We start from the raw sequence: 23,401 nt of genomic DNA, 5'->3' as shown, positions 1-23,401 counted from the left end.
ACAGCCTTATGTGAAATGAGTATCCTTCCTCCTGTTAGTGCTGTCACTTCACATGCTGATGTGCAGCCTGACTCTGAATTGCGTAGACTTGAGTTGCAAGTAGAAATACGGCGATTGGAGCTCAAGGAAAAAGAGCTAAAGCATGAATTTGAGCTGCGTAAATTTGAGATACAGGAAATTGGAAGACGTGAATCTGCTCGTTTGTCTAGGCAGTCAAGGGATTTTGATCCGGAAACAGACTTTGACATTAATAAATGCATTCGTTTAATTCCTCCTTTTTCAGAGAGAGATGTGGACAAATATTTTGTACTTTTTGAACGAGTGGCTACGACATTGAAATGGCCTAAAGAGGTATGGACTCTTCTTTTGCAATGTGTATTCACAGGAAAAGCCCAGGAGGCATATGCTTCTCTTTCACCTGAATTAAGTTTAAAATATGATCAGGTGAAATCTGCTGTTTTAAGGTCTTATGAATTAGTACCCGAGGCCTATAGGCAAAAGTTTAGGCGTTATAAAAAAGCTGAAAGCCAAACTTATGTCGAATTTGGTCGTGAAAAAACTGTACTTTTTGATCGTTGGTGTTCTGCACAAGAAGTGAAAAATTTAGAACAGCTTCGTGATCTAATTCTAATGGAGGAATTCAAAAATTGTCTACCAGACAAAATTGCAACATACTTGAATGAACAGAAAGTCACTAATGTACTAGATGCTGCGGTATTAGCCGATGAATATGTTCTGACTCACAGAGAGAACTTTGAAAAGCCATCTTTCTCTCCGTTGCAGCGTAGTCCTGTCACGCACTTTCACACTGAGCACAGTGCTAAAGATGCGGCTAGGCCAAGGCCAGTATGTGCTTATTGCAAAAAACGTGGTCATTTAATCAACAGCTGTTTTTTGTTGAATAAAAAGAAGCCTAAAACTGTGGCACTGGTAGAAAAAGTCTCAACATCAAACCTTTTTCAGTCAGGGTGTGTTGATTTGGAGATTTACTCACCATTTATAATGAAGGGAGTTGTTTCCTTGTCAGACAGTGATGTAAAAGTTCCTGTAACCATCTTGCGTGATACTGCCGCTTCTAGATCTATCATTCTACAAAGTGTGTTGCCTCTTTCTGATAAAACTTCGTTAAACTGCAATGAGATTGTTCAGGGATTTGGAATGAAACTTGTTAACCTGCCAATGCATTCTGTCCAGCTTGAGTCGGATCTGGTGTCTGGTCCAGTAGCAGTTGCAGCATGCACAGCTTTTCCAATAAAAGGAGTGGATTTTCTCTTGGGGAATGATCTTGCTGGGGGCAAAATCTTAGTGAGTCCTGAAGTAACTGCTGTGCCCTTTTTGTCTGAAGGCCCAGATGAACTGCAGGTGAAGTATCCAACAGTGTTTCCTGTATGTGCTGTCACTCGGTCAATGGCTAAAGCTAACTTGATAGACTCTGATGGCTTGGAGGATAGTTTTATGATAGATCTTGACAAAGAACCTAAAGTAGACTCTGATAGTGGCCCTGTTCTGAGTTCTCCATCTTCAGTCTCTGATTTTACAGAGTTGGATGGAAAATGTGAAAACTCATCAGCTAACAATGTGCTAGAACGTTCTGAGCTGTCTGAGAGCTTTAGTGGGGTTCGTATGTCAAAAGAACATCTAATTTCTGAACAACGGAGTGATGATTCGCTCGTTTCTCTATATGAATTGGCTGTCCCTGAAGAGAAGCTTATCGACAATGTGTCTGGTTATTTTGTCAAAAATAACATTTTAATGCGCAAGTGGACGCCATCTTCTGCTTCTGTTCATGATGATTGGAACACTGTAACACAAATTGTTGTTCCAAAAAAGCTTCGAGGTGAAATACTCAGTTTAGCTCATGACAACCCCTTAGCTGGTCATTTGGGTGTCACCAAAACCTATGATCGTATTTTGCGTAATTTTTTTTGGCCAGGTCTAAAACGGGATGTGAAGTGGCATTGTAGAACATGTCATACTTGTCAAATAGCTGGAAAGTCAAATCCACCGATTCCACCTTACCCTTTATATCCTATTCCAGCTGTAGACTCGCCGTTTGATCATGTCGTGGTGGACTGTGTAGGCCCATTGCCTCGTACCAAATCTGGCAGTAAATTTTTGTTGACCATTATGTGCGCTTCAACACGTTTTCCTGAGGCCATACCCATGCGCAAAATTACGGCCACGTCAGTAGTAAAAGCACTGACCAAGTTCTTCTCACTGTTTGGGCTTCCCAAGGTAATTCAAACGGACCAGGGAACAAATTTTATGTCTCGTGTTTTTAAACAGGTCACCAATCAGCTGAAAATATCCCATAACTTTTCAAGTGCTTACCATCCTGAAAGTCAGGGCACATTGGAGAGATTTCATCAGACCCTTAAATCAATGCTTCGTGCATATTGCCTGGAGTTTGAAAAGGATTGGGATGAGGGTGTGCACTTGCTTTTGTTTGCAGCTCGAGAAGTGGTGCAAGAATCTACTGGCTTCAGCCCAGCAGACTTGGTGTTTGCACATAATATCCGTGGCCCTTTGAAATTGCTGCGAGACAATTGGTTGAATGAATCGGAACAAAAAAATATACTGGATTATGTTAGCTCTTTTCGGCACAAGCTACATCGTGCATGTGAACTGGCTAAACAGAATTTAGCAGTTGCTCAATCCAGGATGAAAAACTGGTTTGATAAGAACAGTGTGGACAGACAGTTTAAGCCGGGGGACAAAGTTTTGGTATTTTTACCGATTCCTGGCTGTAGCCTTCAAGCGAGGTATAGTGGACCTTATGTCATTGAAAAAAGGGTAAGTGATAGGGATTATGTGGTTGCTACCCCCGACCGTGTTCGTCGTAGCAGACTCTGCCACATCAACATGATCAAACCTTATTATGATCGTGGGCAAATGATTTCTCACAGCTCTAAAAAAATAAAAACAGCTCCATCTATGCCTAACACTGAGTGTTCAACTGTCTCAAGTGTGTTACAGGTACAATCATTTTCCGGGTTGTCATCGGGTGCTGACAGTGTCATTGAGAACTCTGAGTCGCTGTCTGATCTTGAAGCTGGCGGCGACATTGAGAGTCCATCCGTGGCTACAGTTCAAGGATGTTTAAAAAATTCTGAGATGCTTGCTAATCTTGACTCTTGTTTTTTGCATCTTTCTGATTTACAGAGAACAGACATATTTAAATTAATTAAGTGTCATGTTTCCCTGTTTTCAGATGTTCCATCTCAGACTCATGTGCTGCAGCATGACATCGATGTTGGTGCTAATGCTGCGATTAAACAACATCCATACCGCGTCAACCCTGTGAAACGTCAGCGACTACAAAATCAAGTCAATTATATGTTGGCGCATGGTATTGCAGAACCTAGTATTAGCTCATGGAGCTCGCCCTGTCTTTTGGCTATGAAGTCTGATGGATCTGAACGTTTCTGCACGGACTTTAGAAGGGTTAACAGTGTCACAAAACCTGACTGTCACCCTCTTCCTCGTATGGAAGACTGTGTTGACCGTGTGGGGTCGGCTGTGTTTGTGACAAAGTTAGACCTTCTTAAAGGATTTTGGCAGGTGCCATTAACTCAACGTGCAAAGGAAATCTCGGCATTTGTTACACCTGATGCCTTCTTACAGTATACAGTAATGCCTTTTGGGGTACGCAATGCGCCCGCAACATTTCAGCGGTTAGTTAACTGCGTGTTGGGGGGAGTGCCAGGATGTGAGGTGTATTTAGATGACATCGTTGTTCATTCAAAAACGTGGCAAGAACACATCCATCAGTTGACACAGGTTTTTGAGAAACTGACTGATGCCAATTTAACAGTTAATTTGGCCAAATGTGATTTTGCAAAAGCAACGGTAGTTTACTTGGGTAAGATTGTGGGCAGTGGCATGGTAAAACCAGTACACGCCAAGATTGAGGCTATCACGTCATTTCCAGTCCCTTCCACACGTCGCGAATTACAGCGCTTTCTGGGAATGGCGGGATATTACCGTAATTTTTGTAAAAACTTTTCGACAGTAGTTTCTCCTCTCACCGACCTATTAAGTCCGAAGTCGGTTTTTAAATGGTCACCGGAATGTCAACATTCTTTTGAGTCACTTAAACACCTTTTAATGCATGCACCCGTCTTGGCGGCTCCAGTGTACGACCGTACATTCAAATTGGCTGTTGATGCTAGCGATGTAGGGGCAGGCGCTGTGCTTTTGCAGGATGGGCTTGATGGAGTTGAGCACCCAGTGTGCTACTTTTCAAAAAAATTCCAGAAACATCAAAAAGCATACTCCACAATCGAAAAAGAAGCTCTGGCACTGGTTTTGGCCCTTAACAATTTTGAGGTTTATATTGGATCTTCATCTTATCCAATAACAGTCTACACTGATCACAACCCTCTCATCTTTATTCATAGAATGCGTAATTCTAACCAACGCTTAATGAGATGGGCTTTGTTTGTCCAAGCCTTTAACTTGGACATGAAACATGTTGCCGGTAAAAATAATGTGCTGGCCGATGCGATGTCACGTATTACCATATGGTGATGGGTGGTGTTTATTGTATTTTTGTTTTGTTTACCAGTCACCATTTTGGGGGTGGAGGTGTTGCGTGTGGCGTTCACTCCTGTCATTAATAATTACTTTCGATTGATCTTGTTTGTCCTTTTCCCTTTTCAGTTTTCTATTGGTTAACCTGGTGGCGTCAGGCCTTTAAAACAAACGGAAGCGGACTTCTAGGGCCCCTCATTCCTCCACGTCACCACAGTCATTGACGGCTTTATTGTTGTGTTCTCCTTTATGCTTTCCTTTTGATATTTGTTTGGAGTGGGGAGCTCCAACCTGCTTTAGGTTTGTTTGGTTGTTCTTTATTATGTTGTTGGGCTCCCCATCTCTTGTCAATTTGGATTGTTTTGTTGGTTATGTTATATTAATAAATAATTTAGCTGGAGAACTTTGGCCGTTGTTTATTATGTTACGTTGTCTTTTGGTCACGAGTCTTATTTAAGTTAGGGACCGTAACACCATCTCTCATTGAGAGTGTACAGCTTTTCTTTGTTGAAAAAGTCGATAAATGAGTATCAGCCTAAAAACAGAGAATTACAGGCCATGAACATTCACGTGAGAATTTAACATTATACAAATAAAACATTTAAATTTCGACACTTTTGCCTAATTACTACAGGAAAAATGTCATTTGGTTACATTAATAATTACTTCATGTAAAAAGTAACCAGATTACTAATTATGGCCCGTTTCCACTGAGTGGTACAGTACGGTGCGGTTCGGTACGCTTTTATGGCTGTTTCCACTGTCAAAAAGCGTACCAAACCGTGCCATACCACTTTTCGGCACCCTTTGGAAAGGGTACCAAACAGGAGAATGGGTACCAAAAGGTGGAGCTTAACGTGCAGCTGAACGCTGATTGGTTACAGAGATACGTCACGAGCTCGTGGAGCTACACAACGTAAACAAAGGAACCGCCATGCTTTTTTTTAAAATACAAAGCCGAGACATTACATGGAAATACTACATGCATTTAATAACGAGCCATGGATGACCCAAGCTCAAACAAACCTTGACGTTGTCTCGATGAACAGACACAAAGCCAAGAAGAAAAATCTGCCGTGTCCTGTTGTTGCTTTACGAGCCCTATATTTGACTATATACGAGCGCTTGTATATTTGACATAACGAACTTGTTGAGCGGATGTTAATAACGTGATTATTGAAGTGTCTCCGTCATCTGATCCATTCAGAAAAAAAGGACAAGCGCGAGAGTGAAGCCAGAATGAAACGAAGAAAAGCTGTCAAAACACAGGAGCAAAACTGTTTTATCAGCCTGAATCATGAACAAACTGCCGTGTTTATCTTTGCCTTTTGGACTAATATGAACTGGAAATAACAAAATGACTCTTGAACAGAGCTTACATGTGCTGCTGGAGATTACAGACACACATGAGAGGTTTGCGCTGACTGTGGGCTATATTGCGTGCGTTTTTGAACTCAAATAGGTACTAAATGTCTGCTGTGTGTAGTTTTTCTGTAATGAATAATATATCGGAGACTGTAAGGGTCTGTATGTGTTCATATATGTTGCATTTTAGTATTTATTTTATATAATTACAGACGTTACAGTAGGCTATTTCACACTGTCATTGATCTGCAGTTATAATCAACTCCTGTTTATAGAAAAGTTAGTAATAAACATTTTTACACAAGTATTTATGTGTATGAAGCATCTGTTTTGTGAGAAGTGCTGCTTATTATGATATGTGAAAGACCTGTACGGCTTTCCTGTAGACATTAATTCGAGCGAGCATGACGTCGATTTAAACTTTGTCATACACCACGCCCACCAAAAGCGTACCCTTTGTGATGGAAACGCAAGCCTGATAAAGGTGACCCGTACCGACCAGAACCGTACCGTACTGTACCAGTCAGTGGAAACGAGGCATAACTTTACTTTGAAGTTACTTTTTTAAAACATAAAATATACGCATAATAATACAAAACAAACTGCAGCTCTTTTAGCAATTTAATATTTACTGAAAAACATTACAATGGGTTGATCACAGCAGTTTGACATATTGTAGTAAATGATGCCATTATTAATGTGAGACGAAGAAGATACAAACGCAAACCTCTCCTGTATTCTGACATTCCAATACTTCAGGGCTCATCTTGATCTGAATCAGTCAAGTGTGAACGTAGAGCACGACGTGACCAGAAGAGGGCGTGCAAGACTAATGAACGGAGAGGCAGTGAGATGTTACCTCTCTCTGACCCTCATCTGCTCTTACCTTCCCCTGACCCCCTCTCCTCTGAATGCACACAGCCAGACGGAATCTGCCAACGTTTTTTTGCTATTTCTGCGGAGAATTTTGGTAAAAATTTGCGGATTTCTGCGGAATTATTTTGGGAGTATCATAACTAAAACCTTAACAAGTGAATTAAAAAGTAATACCTTTGTAACTTTTTTTCAATGTTTAAAATGCAAATCCAATTAGATTCACTGTATTTGGTAAACAAAGCAAGTCTCTCATATAATATCTCTACTAAAAGACAAAGTATTACTGTACAAACTGCATTGTACAAAAATCAGATGAAGATTTTCATATTAGTCAATAATATTACTGAAATTTATTTAAAAACTGAATAAATATAGATTTAGACACATTTACTCAAGTAAAAAACCAGAATTAATGACGGGCTAAAAATCTGTGGAAATCTGCAGGAAATCTGCGCGCGCAGATTCCGTGTGGGCCTACCCATCACTAACAGCTAGCGCAGCTGAACATGGAGGAGATTTTCTGGCTATGGAAGCCGGAGCTTCCGTACGCGGTGGACACCTCGGGTAGATGCAATGTGCATAAATAGCTTAAAACTGTCTAAATAATGTGCTTGTAATTGCTTATATGTTGATTCATGTTCTTAAATATACCTAGGGACAACTATTAGGGCTGTAACGATACACCAAACCAACGATTCGGTTCGTATCACGATTTTTGACCCACGATTCGGTTCGAATCACGATTTTTTTTTTTTCGTGTGGGGTGGGAAAAGATTTTTAAAACTATTTTTTATTAAATAACATTTGAAAAATCTTTATAAACTAAACATCAAAGAACAATATTAACTATGCAAATTATTAACAATATAAATAGCCATATATAAAATAAATAAATAGCCAAAGCTATATCACTTTCGTTTTCTTTGTAACAAAATACTGTTGAAAAACCAAACAGAACTGAACTCCATTGTGTAGATGGTTCAAGCATGTTGAAAATTCTTTTTCAATCAAGTTCTCTTACATAGAAAAAGTAAATTAAATATCTACTAGGGATGCTCATTTCGTTAATTTTGCTAACCGACAACCGCCGCTCATTAATCGGTTATTAACGGTTAACTGGTCAGATTACTATTCATTTTATATTAAACAAATTGACGTGTCTATTTTGTGTCTGACACATTAAATATTGCATTTTCAAATACTGATTTATTTTTAAATGTTAGCATATTAATAACAGAACAGAACAACAGAGCATCTTCACGCACCTGCTGTGTTTTAGCACAGAAGAGCAGAATAATCTAAATAAAATGAATAAAATAAATAGGACTGCCCTAAATTATTTTCATTTAAATAATTAATTTATACAGGGCTCAACAATAAGGACTGCCCGGTGGCCCGGGGCCAGCGTGAAAGACACTCGGGACAGTAGACAGGATTGTTACTGGCCCCTATCGGCCAGTAACGATGAGAATGTTTTTTTTGTTTTTGTTTTTTTGTAACCTGGTAACAACCAGTACAGTGAAAAGATGGCAACATGGTAGCAAATTTAAACAATGAGGCTAAAAGAAAACGTTTCTAAAGGCTTAGAAGCAGACCATTACATGGGTACAAAATTAAGAAACTGAAAAAAAGAACAACAAAAAAACAGTTGTCAGTTTGGCAAGCCATTTTTATAAAAAGTTATTTAGAATTGCATTAAAACACCAGCACATTTTTCATACTGCTCTTTCATTTGCATAAAATCTTGAATCTTGAATTTTGCTCATTATACATTTATTAACATATTTAAAATGTTTAAATTCTAGATTCACATGCATAATTTTGCCACTATTTAAAATATGTGGCTAAGAAATAGCTATTAACTTTTTAGTTTTTTTGGTGGGGCTAGTGAAAATTTTGACAGGGCAAGTAAAAATCTTAAGCAATGGCCCGATCGGACCTGTATAAAAAATCATTAGCGTTGAACCCTGTTATATTACAAAACGAAAATACTGACTGATTATTTTTAATAACCGGCATAGGCTGTTTTTTTCCAATCATTTTTCTTCCGTCAAACAAATATCGCAGACTTCCTCAAATTGCCCGCTCCACGGAAAATATGCATTTATTTAATGCCCCGCTGTTATTATTTTAATAACAAAACCTTTTACATTTTTAATAGAAATCATTATTTTAAAGAATATGTCCTGATGGTTTCCTCTCTCTCCCTCGTGGTTCAAGTGCGCGCGCTGCTTGATGAAAAGACAACAACGCGCGCATATGTAGACTTTTTGTAAACAGTTTTGTTGTTTAAATATGCTATTGCATTAATGTGCATACATGCTTTATAAGCCGAAAACAAGGCGCACCTCACTGCCTTTATGTTGACAAGGAAAAAAGAAGAGAAGAGGCGCGGTCCTCTTATGAAACGACTGAATCAGCTGGGTATCGATTGTGCAAAAGTGTTGCTGTCTGTGTTGTTACAATTGTAATATTTAATACTATTGTGATATTCAAGATTTGTACATTCATACAGCTCTGGATAACTTAAAACAGCGATTAGACCTTCAGAGCAGTGTTAATGCGTCCTGAAGTAAAGCGAAGCGGCTATAAACTCCAGCAAGATAGAGTGATTATATGCAGAGTCATATACCTTTATCTCTAAATAAAGTATAACTGTAGAAACTGTGTTCATCTTAACTGAAAGCTTCGTCCTGTTTCCTGGCCTCACGCATCGCGCACCTGTCAGTCAGCACGTAACGTTAACTCCCAAAGGGTTAAACAGAAAGCGCACAGCAAGGTTACAGAAAAGATTCCTCTGCAGAGGAGTCGGGGCATCTGGTGAACGCCCATCCCTCTCTGCGCAGCCACATTAACAACAATGCTTTGACAGCACTGGCAATGTTTCTGCCGTTGTCTGTTGAAAAAGCGGGGTTAAGTTGGTTTTGTTTTTGATATTCCTGACACATTCAGACAGTCCCTTACTAAGAGCTCCGTGCGAGCTCTCCCGGCTAAACGCATATTGCGAGGGCTTAAACGTAGCAGTGCTCGTAATGTCGAGCGGAAAAAAAAGTGTTTCCTCACGTTCTTCTTCAACTAGCTCAACTTTTGCAGGCACGCGTGACGTTATTGGAAAGGTAGTCACGGGGTGTGTCGCGATTCCCCCTCATCACACCGCGACACAGGATCGTAGATCTGAGTGTCGCGATTTCGATTTCATATCGTGTATCGTTACAGCCCTAACAACTAGAAATGTTCAATAAGACATGACCTATAAGTTTTGCTGACTATCAGAATTCTTGACTGAGTGGTCAGACCAATGACTGTAAAAAATATGGACGACGCGACAGCCCCTTTTCCCATTGAACGCCTTGAGGGCAAAACGCCTGCTTGACGGGCACAAACTGTTGCAAAAGACTGCTGAAATTGGAGCCTTGACATGCGCAGAAGGACTGTCTGATTGAGCCAGAGGAGGAGCCGCGAAAATGAGCGGAGTCGAGCTTCCAACCAAACGCTTTATGAAAAATCAACCACGCCCCCCGAACTTCTCAGCATTCGTTTGCTGTCATATCAACACAAATGGATGTAATAACGTTAACAAATATGAGGGTTTTATATATTCAATCGCGCCAGCTCCAGGCCGCAGCGCACATATCCTACTCGCGGCGTCGCGGGCTGATTCCGGCTCTCATGCGGCAGCGCCGGCTCGCTTGGCCGTCGCATCTGGCTCGATTGACTCGGGCTGAAATCGGGCAGTGAGTCCAGGCATCCGGAGTGGGTCCAGCAGAGGTAGTCAGTCTGAGCTCTGAGGGGTAAGTCTCCGGCAGGCGAGAATCTAGCTGGAACTGGCTCGAGTGTATTTTGCTATCTGGGTGGTTAGGCATGTATCAGCAAACTAATAAAGCCCGAAAAAAGCCCTGAACTTAGTGAGTAAACAGTGTTCCACCAGGATCATGTATGTCAGAAACTGTAGTTTACTGCTGAACTCATTTTGTCATGGTAAAATAACACAGAAATCAAATAATAACACTTCAGTCTCCTGCCGAAGCTCAGACGCGCTGCTTTGAGAAACTGTCAATCACGATGACACGCCCAGCATTAAATTACTGCTAAAAACAAACTGTTTACAAAAATGAAGATCTGCACCTATTTCAGCACAATAACCAGTGCCTTAATCGACCAGAACCATCTTTCGGGACATTTTATTGCAAGTGTAATACATTTTTTTATTTGGGCTCAAGTCTCCTTCATTAACACGGAGGAGGCGGGCTTTATGACTTGTACTGCAGCCAGCCCCCAGGGGGCGATCTAACGGCCGAGACCTTCACTCAAACGCAGGCTTGCGGCACACTTGGGTCAGACGGTAAGCCGCATATAAGCCTATTGCATATCCGTAATACACTGTGATGTAGCCCTGTTTGGATCATATCGCTTTTTCACTACAATCAATCTGCTCAAGAGTTTGTTTCAATCGAGCAGAGACCACCTCATTTAGGCGATCTTGGATTGATTGTTTTGGTGCGGATCCGAATGAGATTGCTGGATTCACATATGCCAAACGGATCGAGCTAACTGGAGAAACGGACCAGGTTCTAAAACAAAAGTATAGGTGTGAAAGCACCCTTAAAAAGCAGTGGTAAGCTCTTTAGAGACTGGACATAGACTGACTTTCAGAGCAATATTTTAGTTTTTACTCTAAATGAAATCAAATGTCTGTATTTCCATGTGAAGAAGCAGTCACTCTTGTCAGCAGCCATTTAAAAGCACACACACTGCTCACACGTGCCGTCTCTCACTATTGATAAGCTGTGGTGGGGGTTTCCTATCAGTCTCAAGTTGAATGCAGTCGACCAATCACAACAGATTAGCATCACTGAATGAATCACTGAGGTGTAAAACTCTCTAAAAGATTAGGAATAAGGCTTCACCTGTGTATGAAGTCTAAGATGTCTCTTTAGCTCTGAAGTCCTCAAAAACCTTTTGCTGCACTGATCACATTTGTGTTTTTTCACTCCAGTGTGGATCAGCTTGTGTTCATTAAGGGTTGATGACCATGTGAAACTCTTCCCACACTGAGAACATGTGAACGGTTTCTCTCCAGTGTGAGTCCTCTCATGTGCTTTCAGGTATCCTGAATGTCTGAATGTTTTGTTGCAGAGTGAACACACATTCTGTTTTTCTCCATTGTGAATCTTCTGGTGCATTTTCAAGGCTCTAACTGTAATAAAACTCCTCCCACACTTAAAGCAGACAAACCCTCTCACACCAGTGTGGATCTGCTGATGGTCTTTTAAACTTGACTGTCTTGTAAAACTCTTTCCACACTCAGAGCATGAATAAGGCTTCTCCTTTGTATGGACTGTAAGATGGATCTTCAGCTCTGAAGGCCTCAAAAATGTTTTGCTGCAGTGATCACATGTGTGTGTTCTCTCACTGGTGTGGATCAGCATGTGTTTTGTCAGGTTTCCTGGATTATTGAACCTCTTGTCGCAGTGTGAACACTTGTACGGTTTCTTTCCAGTGTGAATAATCTGGTGTCGTCTCAAGCCTGCAGCTTTCATAAAACTCTTCCCACAGTCAGAGCAGACAAACTCTCTCACACCAGTGTGGATCTTCTGATGGCCATTTAAATGTGACTTCTGTGTAAAACTCTTTCCACATTCAGAACATGAATACGGCCTCTCGTTTGCATGAACTCTAAGATGTCTGTTCAGCTGTGAAGTCCTCAAAAATGTCTTGCTGCACTGATCACATCTGTGTGTTTTCTCTCCAGTGTGGATCTTCATGTGTTCATTAAGGTTTGATGATTGTGTGAAACTCTTCCCACACTGAGTACATGTGAACGGTTTTTCCCCAGTGTGAGTCATTTTGTGATGTTTAAGGAAACTAGCCAGTCTGAAACTCTTTCCACACTCGGAACATGAATAAGGCTTTTCTGTTGTATGATCTCTGAGATGTTTCTTTAGATCTGAAGGCCACAAAAATGTTTTGCTGCATTGATCACATGAGTAAGATCTCTCTCCAGTGGGGCTCATCATGTCAAGCTTGAGAATCTGTTGGCTGAAACTTTTTTCACACTGAGTGCGGGTCAAACATTTCACAGCTGTTCTTTCCACTGAAAGACTATCTTCAGTCTCTGACTGAGTTTCTTCTTCCCTCTTGACATGATGTTTCTCCTCATCTTCACTCAGTTCTTCACTCTCCTCCTTCACCACCACATCTGAAAATTAAAAAGTCACATTTTAAGAGTCTAGTGTTTATCTTGTGCATGTTACCGACTGAACATGCTTACAAACTAGAAAATCAAAAAACTGGGAAACAACAGTATCTGAACACACCGACACTCATCAGTCACTGAAGGAGAAAACTCAAGCTTATTCACAGAGAGACCTGGAGATTGGTCAGTTTCACTGCGGTCAGTGAGTGTCCAGTTTTCTCCAGTTATGATCAATACAGCAGCGAAGACGAATGTCAGATTAACAACCTGACTGTTTTTCAGCCTCATTATTGAAGAGTAATGAATAAACACAAACCTATTAGTTCTTCAGTCTCCTCCTGTTTAATTCTGCAGGGTTCTGGATCACTCATCTTCTCACTGTCCTTCAATAAACTCTGTCTTTGTCCTTCACTGATGGCGGCAGAGCTTCAGGAGAACAAACAGAGAAATCTGATTCATTTACACTGACTGAGGAAATAAACATGATGTTATATCTTGTGATACAATAAGTGATTTGTTCAAGTCAGGTGACGCCAATAACATTAACTTATATCTAATAATCTGAATATTAATAAGCCACAGACTATAAAAACTCATTAAAAAGCAGCAGATCAGCTCATCACTGTTGTAGTTAATTAAAACATCTAATTTAAGTATTCGCACCAATAAAGTAATCAGGTTGTCAGCAGTCGCGCGTCTCTACAGAAACTGAGAAATCAGAAAAACCGTTGGAAAATAAAGAGCGCCAAAAACTATTTCATGCCTCTGCATCAAACTTCATACACATTTATTCCCTTAATTTGCCTTCAGATACTTTATAATATCATTAATACAAACGCTGATGAAAAAAATAAAATATTCACTCATATTGTCCTCTCAGAGCTCCTCTCAGCCTGCTGTATTGTTTTGGTCAGCAGACACACAGATAGAGGTGAACTCAATGCAGAAACTAGTCGCAGATTGTCGCTTTAATAAACTGTAAAGTGTGTTTTATTGTTGTGTAAACACGAGAAAAAACGTCAAAGACTCACCTCAGCTCTGAAGACTCGACGCTGAATGAACGCGTCAGTGCTGACGTCATCACGGCGAGGCGGGAGCAACGGTGAAGTAACAAAAACCCGCCAAATTAAAAGCTGACAACCGAAAATAATCGCTAATCTAGACGAAACAACACTTCAGGTTAAACTTTTTATTTGGCACTGAAAGCGTTAAAATGCATTTAACAAATTTAAAAAGCAAACATAATAGGCATTCATGGCTGCCAGGCATATGTCTAAAACTATTGCTGGAGTAACTAAAATTAGTTATTAATAAAATGTAAAGAATCAAAAATTATATTTATAAATGAACCCAAATAAAAAATTGAACCAAAGAAAGAACAAAAGTATCATTTAGAGTGTACAGCTTTTCTTTGTTAAAAAAGTTGATTAAGATTAACAGCCTAAAACAGGGATGGGCTATGATCCCCGATGGGTCGGTGTCCCAGCAGAGTTTTGTTCCAACACTAGTCAAACACACCTGGACAAACTAATCAATGTCTTCAAAACCACTTGAACTCTATATGGAGGTCTGTTTGAATAGGGTTGGAGCTAAACTATGCAGGACACTGGCCCTCCAATGTCAAGTTAGCCCACACCTGGCCTAAAAACAGAAAAGTACAGGCCATGAATATTCATATGAGAATTTAACATTATACAAATAAAACATTTAAATTTCAATACTTTTGCCTAATAATATGAATTGTATCAGGAGGCCAGAGTTGGGTAGGTTACTACTAGAAAATTGTACTTTGATTACATTACTAATTACTCCATGTAAAAAAGTAACCAGATTACTAATTACTTTGCTTTGAAGCTACGTTCAAAACATTTGAAATATACCAAGACTTAAAGAGATAGTTCATCCAAAACTTACAATTCTCTCATCATTCACTCGTTCCAAACCGGTTTGTCAGCTTTATTGTCAAAGTCAGCTTTATTGTCAGCTCAACCACATGTACAGGACATATAGAGAATAGAAATTACGTTACTGTCAGACCATAGGTGCCTAACATATAATATTAATACAAGAAGTAGAGTGTTGAGAAAGAATTTACAATAAATACAAATATACATTAAATGTAGGGATTAAAATTGTTGCTCTTTGTTCTTGGTGCGGTTCGGTTTCACACGGCAAAGTTTCTAAATAGACTAAAAGAGCTAAAACAAGTCACGTGTGAGTAAACTCTCCTCACATTGGTCAGAGTGTCAGGGTTTATTTTTTAGAGTTTATTTCCTTATTAAAGTCATGACGATCAGCAATAAGACAATATAAGCGAAAAGCTGCTCTTTAATATTGAATGGTGACACCCACAGACATCGTCACCAAATATAGATCAGAGATAAGATTTTCTCATACATGGCAGTTGGCTTATGCATTATAGGCTTTACAAAGAGAAATAACAGATACACCAAGACTGCAGTTCTGTCATCTTTTCCTAATGGATAAACAGCTCTCGTTAATAATTCAGCATGCTTTCACTTTCATATTTGACATGAAACGCACATTTACATATAGGAATGACATCCCGCCCTTCTCCTCATTCTCTCTTCATATAGCTGCATATAAGCCTACTCCATATCCGTAATACACTGTGATATAGCCTGGTTTGGATCATATCGCTTTCTTACAACAATCAATCTGCTCAAGAGTTCGTGTCAATCGAGCAGAGACCACCTCATTCAGGCGATCTTGAAACGATTGTTTTGGCGCAATCCGAGCGCAATTGCTGGATTCACATATGCCAAACGAACCGCGCTAATTGGAGAAACGCACCAGGTTCTGAAACAAAGGTTTGAAAACACTCTTAAAAAGCAGTGGAAAGTCCTTTAGAGACTAGATTTGAGTTTTTACGCTCAATGAAATCAAAATACTGTCGGTATTTCCACTTGAAGAAGCAGCCGCTCTCGTCAGCAGCCATTTCTGCTCGCGTTCTCCAGCAATTTAATAGTGAATGCTCATTAACTTTTCCCTGAGATAGGTTGCGGCTGGAAGGGCATCCGCTGCGTAAAAACTTGCTGGATAAGACGGAGGTTCATTCCGCTGTGGCGACGCCGGATTAATAAAGGGACTAAGCCGACAAGAAAATGAATGATATATGTGTCAGGGTTGTGGATGGGAAATGGGGAAAAAGGAGCGAGGACTCAAATGCAGGGAAATGGGATTTTATTAAATAATAAAAATAAAATAAAATGCAAAATAAACTACCCCGAGGGGGAAAACATTAGCAAAACAAATTGTACACATACAAACAGGACTGGGCAGGCTGGCAAGAATGAGGACTGGAAACAGGACAGGACAAGACTTCGAACAACAACATGTGATGGCAAACTGGCACAGGACAGCAAATGTGAGGGGAACTGTAGAAAATTCACACAAACAGGTGAACACAATTAACTAATAATGGGATAACAAGGAGGGTGGGACAACACAATAGACGGGAGAGCGCATGACACAGAGAGACAACACAAGCCATGCGCTCACATAACAGGACAAGAACATGCAGCCAATGAGAGAACTCATTAACCGCATGTTCGTGACAACACAAACACAACACTGAAGCACACGAGAAAAGCACGTGACCACAATGTAAACACATAGCCACGTGCTCTGACAGACACAAGACACGAGCACACGATGAATGACAACACTCACCGTGCGCTCACACACGCAGCGTGCATGTTTCATCCCAGCGCCGACCAAAACCGAAACCAACTGGATTGAGACGCTGGGAATGAAACTCCGCGCTGCAGACAGACGAAAACACAAACACGAGTACAAGAGAGCGCGCGTCTGAGGCACGCAAAGACCGCGCGGCCGCAGCAAGCACACAGAGACACACAATGACAGAAACAGAACGAGACTGAGCTAGTGTCAGAGCTCTGCCACCAAAACAAGAATTTACAAGACCAGAGTGGCAGAACCATGACAATATGAATGAATGCTCATTAACTGATGTTGCAGTGGAAAACGTGATGTAAAAGAATCCTTTTTTCATCTAATGCAAGGGGGTCTCAAACTCCCGGCTCACGGGCCATTTACAGCCCCCTCCCTCCTCCGGCCCGCAACTGATGTTTAAAAATATAACAAGATTGGGCCCCCAAAACATTTGTTTTGAATCACTATAATTGTTGTGCATATGGTCACGTATGGTTTTGACCCCCACCTATTGGCCAATTAAAGGACTGCTCTATTTTAAACTGTATTTCAGTTTTACTTTCATTTTTCACGTGGTCGCAAATGCACATTATTTCTGTTTTAAATGAAAAGTGCTCTAATTTTACTAAAGCTCTGTTTTTGTAAATATGCAAGGGTCATTTGATTATTATCAGTTTTATACCGCCTGTATTTTATTGAACAAACACTTTTTCATGGCTTACACGTTACGCTGGTGGTGTAAGAAATACGCTTTTCTGCTAATATTCAATTCAAATGGCCTCATTTGATTCATTTTCCTCATATGCGTATTGAGATTTCTATAAAAACTATGTGCATTTTACTGCTGGTTGAATTGAACATGTTAAAGTAATTGAATATATATATATATATATATATATATATATATATATATATATATATATATATATATATATACTTTCCCCCTCTTTGTTGTAGTTTCAAAAACAGAAAGATATTGAGAAGAATAGGTGCCAGTAAAGTCAGTCCATCTATAAGCTGATCTGAATCCCACAATGAAGCTGCTGTCAAAACTTTAGACGACGTTTCTTCGTCCTAAAGCTGGTGAGGAGTTCTTCACACACTTAATGCACAAAGACAGATCTTCTGAGATGCTCAGTTTAAAGGGCGACCTGTAAAACCCTGTGGTGGGCGTTTTCTATCAGGGCGTACTCACACTATGTACAGTTGCCTTAAACCGGGCCGAAGCACGCTTGTCCCGAATCCTTCTCCCCCTGACAGCCCGCGCTCGCATCGCATTCAGGCCCGAGCAAGCTTAAATCCTCAATGATGAGCTGTTCAGTAGAGACGCGCTCTCGCTCAGCACAGTGGAGATTTCTTGAGTTATGTCATTTGACATGCAGTCAAATATTTCGCCGAACAGATCAGCCACTTTTGACGCTCAAAGTCCTCGTGCTGCAGGAGTTAGGAGGTTTGTTGAAGGTGCAGCTGTCGTGCAGTGAGGGGTTTTGCGTATTTAATAATCTACGACAGTTTGCGTTCACTGAACAGTAAGACTGATTAATTAACACATATGAAACAGTCCCTTAAGAGTCACGTCTTGTCTTCAGTTTCGGGCTTAGGTGGGCTTTGCACTCACATTACAAGTGTACCACGCCAAAGCCCAAGTGAACCACACTCTGGCACACCTCTTCCAACCGGGCCAGAGCCGGCCAAGTGAACTGCTCCTGAGCCCGATTCACGCTTCTCAAACCATCTGGGAAACAGGCCTGGGCAATGTTCGGACAGCCTAGTGTGAGTACGCCCTCAGACTCATGTTGAACGCAGTTGACCAACCACCACACATTAGAATCATGCAAAAGAAAAAAAATCACTGAGGTGTAAAACTCTCCTAAAGATCATGAATAAGGCTTCTCCTTTGTATGAAGCCTAAGATGTCTCCTCAGCTCTGAAGTCCTCAAAAATGTTTTGCTGCAGTGATCACATTGGTGCGGTCTCTCTCCAGTGTGCGTCAGCATGTGTTCAGTAAGAGATGAAGATCGTGCAAAACTCTTCCCACACTGAGAACATGTGAACGGTTTCTCTCCAGTGTGAATCATCTCATGTGTTTTCAGGTATCCTGAATGTCTGAATGTCTTGTCGCAGTGTGAACACTTGTACGGTTTCTCTCCAGTGTGGATCAGCTGGTGCATTTTCAAGGCTCTAGCTGTAATAAAACTCTTCCCACACTTAAAGCACACAAACTCTCTCACACCAGCGTGGATCTTCTGATGCTCATTTAAACTTGTCTGTCGTGTGAAACTCTTTCCACACTCTGCGCATGAATACGGCTTCTCCTTTGTATGAACTCTGAGATGCATCTTCAGCTCTGCACTCCTCAAAAATGTTTTGCCGCACTGATCACATGTGTGTGTTTTCTCCCCAGTGTGGATCAGCTTGTGTTTTTTCAAGTTTCCTAAATTATTAAATCTCTTGTCGCAGTGTGAACACTTGTAATGTTTCTCCCCAGTGTGGATCATCTGGTGTCGTTTCAAGTCTGCAGTTTTCATGAAACTCTTCCCACAGTCAGAGCAGACAAACTCCCTCACACCAGTGTGGATATGCTGATGTGCTATTAAATGTGACTGATGTCTAAAACCCTTTCCACACTCAGAACATGAATACGGCTTCTCGTTTGTGTGAACTCTAAGATGTCTGTTCAGCTCTGAAGGCCTGAAAAATGTTTTCCCGCACCGATCGCATTTGTGTGTTTTCTCTCCAGTGTGGATCATCATGTGCTCCTTAAGGTGTGATGATTGTGTGAAACCTTTCCCACACTGAGTACATGTGAACGGTTTTTCCCCAGTGTGAATCATTTTGTGAAATTTAAGGAGACTAGCCAGTCTGAATCTCTTGCCGCAGTGTGAACACACATAAGGTTTCTCTCCAGAGTGAATGCTCTCGTGCCGTTTCAAGTATTCAGCTGTAGTAAACGTCTTCTCACACTCAAAGCAGACAAACTCTCTCACACCAGTGTGGATCTTCTGATGTTGTGCTAAACTTTTCTGTCGTCTAAAACTCTTTCCACAGTCAGAACATGAGTACGGTTTCTCCTTTGTATGAACTCTAAGATGTTTCTTCAGCTCTGAAGGCCTCAAAAATGTTTGGCTGCACTGATCACACTTGTGTGTTTTCTCTCCAGTGTGAATCAGCAAGTGATGCTTGAGATTCTCTTTGCGGCTGTAACTCTTTCCACACTGAGTGCAGGTGAAACCTTTCACAACTGTTCTTTCTATCAAAAAACTATCGTCAGTCTCTGACTGAGCTTCTTCTTCACTCTTGACATGATGTTTCTCCTCATCTTCACTCAGTTCTTCACTCTCCTCCTTCACTATCACATCTGAAAATGAAAAAGTCACATTTTAGGTCTAGTTTTTATCTGTACATGTTATCAAAACCATGTGATTAGCATAGAGGTATCTTCTGCATGTTACCAATTGAACTGAACATGCTTATAAACCAGAAAACCAATGAGAAACAACAGTATCTGAACACACCGAGACTCATCAGTCACTAAAGGAGAAAACTCAAGCTCACGGAGAGACCAGGGGCCTCATGTACGAAGACTTGCGTGGAAATCCTACTAAAACATTGCGTACGCACAAAGCTGTAAATGTGCGTACGCAGAAAAAAATTCAGATGTATGAAACACTGCGTACGCCGAGTCTCACGCATATTCTTTTGTACATCCGAATGAACGTGAAACTGAGCGCAACATGCACGAGCACAAAACCCCTCCCTGCCTCCTCCCCCGTATGAATATGCTAATGACTATGCTAATGGAAAAACCAACGAAAAAGCAAAGGCAAAAGCAAGCAAAAAGAGAAACTTTGAACAGAATGTAAAATGGAGGTGCTGCTTTCGGAGGTAGACCGGAGAAAAGCGGTGTTATTTGCAAGTTTGTTCTCCGGAATTAACAACAAAAGAAAAAAAATAGAGTGGGAGAGTTTAGCTGATGCGGTTAACACAGTTGGGTCTGAACATCGCACTGAGTGCATTAAAAAAAGAAATAGTGTGGTTTATATCTGTAAAATGTTGCAGGACGCTTAGCAGTCTCAGTGGCGCAGCTCGTAAGACGTATGTGATCATATATTGACACGTTCGAGCATGAACTCGGCTCGAATCCAACATCTGATGAACTCTTCCTTCTTTTTTTCTCCGCTACATATCAGATTTTGCCCACTACTTATCACGAGAAAGACAAGTAGGAATCATTAATAAGTTTGTGCATCATATTTTATTTGCACATTATTGAATGGAAATGTTTCTGATTCACGCATGCAAATTCATCTTCAGATAGTGTCTTTATAGCAATGTGTGTGCAGTAGGGTTGGGCATCTAAGCTATAATGCCGATCCGATACGCATCTCGATAAAAAGAATACGATCCGATATATTAGCGATACATTTGTGACATTGCGATGCAACACGATACGATTTACACCCATATCACGATACAATGCGATAATTCAGCACTAACTAACTAGATCAAGTTTATGAGATTATGTGAAAGAGGATGCTGTGCCATTGAATGAGTTTGATTATTTATTAACCAAGTAAAACTAAGACTTTTTTTACAAACTGGCTCTTCTCTCAGAGCCCGAGTGTCAGTTTACAGTAGAGGGCCATTTTAGAACCTATAGCACATATTATTTAAGTATTTTTAAGATAAACAGAATGTATAAGTGCAATATATATTATAAATGTACATATTTGCACTCTTTCAACATAAAGGTTTACTATTGCACAACAAGAATTGTGATTTAACTTTTCAACTATGAAAAGTTTTACAAAGATATATTGTGCCACTGAATATTCAAAACTTAAGGTCGTGAACTAGCAGTGTTATGCTGCTTTGAAACATCACAGTCACTGTAAACAACAGGCTAATAAAAATATAAATAAATACAAATTAACAGGAGGTGTTTAAAACCTTCGTTCTCCGTGACACTAGGCTGAATATTTTTGCAGATGAACAATGCAATAGCATTCGTTATTGGCGTAGAGCGAGCAGAACTGTTGCGCATGGAGAAAACTTTCAATGCTTTTCTCACCATTATTGGAGCTGGTAGCTACAGTTGAAGCAGAGCAGGAAGCCGGGGATGCAGGAACACTGGAAGATGCTTCCACAACAACACCGAGGCGCCGCTTCAAGTGAGATATCAGATTAGTTGCACTGCCCGTGTATTTTACAGATGCGCGGCACATTTTGCAAATTGCATCTGTCCTGTCAAGTCGTCCATCCTTTTTGCAGAATCCATAATGTTGTCATACTTTAGATTTAAAACTCAGTGAGAAATAAAATGTTTGTTTTGCTTCTCGCGCTTTCTGAGGGCGCTCCACTAGCTTCATCCGCACACCTGATACACTGAGTTGTAGTGTGTGCACATCCGCAAATCCGTTGCTAATGCATACTTTATGTAGGTCGATTAAATTATGCGCCAAAAACAGGTTGACAACACTTGTTAATAAATAAAAAAATACATTCTATATTAAAAATATGAGTTGTATCTTGGAAAAACCGATGCATCTTGCAAAAACCGATGCATCTCGATTTGCTTCCAAAATTTCATTCATCCTCTGCTGCTCTACCGATGCACTCGCATCGTGCACGCGCATGACCGCGTATCGATACATATCGGTTAATCTTCCCATCCCTAGTGTGCAGTAGATCGCTCAGATTACATTGGGAAAACAGACGACCTCTGCAAATTGTGCTTTAATGTTTAGCTGGTCAACTGTATGGTATGGAAACCTTATATACCTACTAGATGAACCCGTCTCATACAGCTGCCATTGCAAGACTCAGACACTTTGTAGAGAAGAATTTAACACAACTGCCTCTAGGAGTCGCCAATGGAAATAAAACAGACACGCACAAAAAAATGTGCGTACGCCAGCCAAGAAGCTGCGCACATTCCCACGTTCAGTTCATTGTTAGTAAATCCAAACGTGAGCGATTCTGAGCGTGAAACCTGGCGTACGCAAAGGTTTTGTGCGTACGCAGCGTTGATACATGAGGCCCCTGGAGATTGGTCAGTTTCAGTACCATTTATTAGATTTTCCTCATATCTGTAAAAAACTGTATACATTTTACTGCTGGTTGAATTGAACTCGTTAAAGAGCCCCTACTTTGCATTGAAAAAGGTCATATTTTGGTTTTATGGGTCTCCAAAAACAGGTTGATCTGCGTGCTAGGTCAAAACACACGTTCATTGTCTTATAATATGCATGTGTTTACCCAATTATCCCAGCGGCTCCCATATGAATCGTTCAGCGATTCATTTGTTCCCAAACCCTTCCTTAGCGCGAAGCTAATCTGGAGAGGTCTCGCCTTAAAGGCGCAGTACGACAAAACCACCCCCTGGTGGAAAAATGTATAAAACAGGATCTTGTAAAAGGTATAATGAAAAATCTGATGGGTGTTTTGACCTGAAACTACATTCTAGAGTCGCAAAAGACTTATATTAAATCTGAAAAAAGGGGTAACCTAGGTGTCCTTTAAACCTAATTCTGTAGGAGACAAATTGGCAGACGACTACAATAATAAAAGCTTCAGATATGTTGTTTGGTGAGGAACATCATCTATAAGCTGATCTGAATCCCACAATGAAGCTGCTGTCAAAACTTTGGATGATGTTTCTTCACCCTAAAGCTGGTGAGGAGTTTTACACACAAACTGATTGTGTTTGGTGTCTGAGTAGACTAGACGAGTGGC

General features: G+C 40.6%; 2 protein-coding genes across 5 annotated transcripts in view; both read right to left on the bottom strand.

The window, feature by feature from the left end:
• Window positions 1–6,505: 6,505 nt before the first annotated feature.
• LOC108181160 (uncharacterized) lies at window positions 6,506–14,071 on the bottom strand. The gene is made up of 3 exons (XM_087303505.1): window positions 14,002–14,071; window positions 13,287–13,396; window positions 6,506–12,973 (listed from the first exon to the last, which is right to left on the bottom strand). The coding sequence occupies exons 1-3, from the start codon at window positions 14,049–14,051 to the stop codon at window positions 11,664–11,666; spliced, it is 1,470 nt and encodes a 489-aa protein (XP_087159631.1). The 5' UTR covers window positions 14,052–14,071; the 3' UTR covers window positions 6,506–11,663.
• An 845-nt stretch (window positions 14,072–14,916) lies between these two features.
• LOC101883071 (zinc finger protein 502) overlaps window positions 14,917–23,401 on the bottom strand; it is a 236,288-nt gene continuing 227,803 nt past the window's right edge. For 2 of the 4 annotated variants that reach the window (XM_087302254.1, XM_087302256.1), the window contains one exon: window positions 14,917–20,024. In XM_087302254.1, coding sequence (XP_087158380.1) covers window positions 20,019–20,024 — 6 coding nt within the window. In that variant the 3' untranslated portion in view covers window positions 14,917–20,018. The remainder of the gene's footprint in view (window positions 20,025–23,401) is intronic. The other 2 variants (XM_087302255.1, XM_087302257.1) reach the window with 1 other exon arrangement.

Source organism: Danio rerio, chromosome 22, assembly GCF_052040795.2.
Source record: "Danio rerio strain M-AB ecotype USA chromosome 22, GRCz13ab, whole genome shotgun sequence".
NCBI classification, from domain to species: Eukaryota; Metazoa; Chordata; class Actinopteri; order Cypriniformes; family Danionidae; genus Danio; species Danio rerio.
Note: the sequence above shows the minus strand (reverse complement) of the source record. Positions and strands in the feature narration are given on the sequence as shown.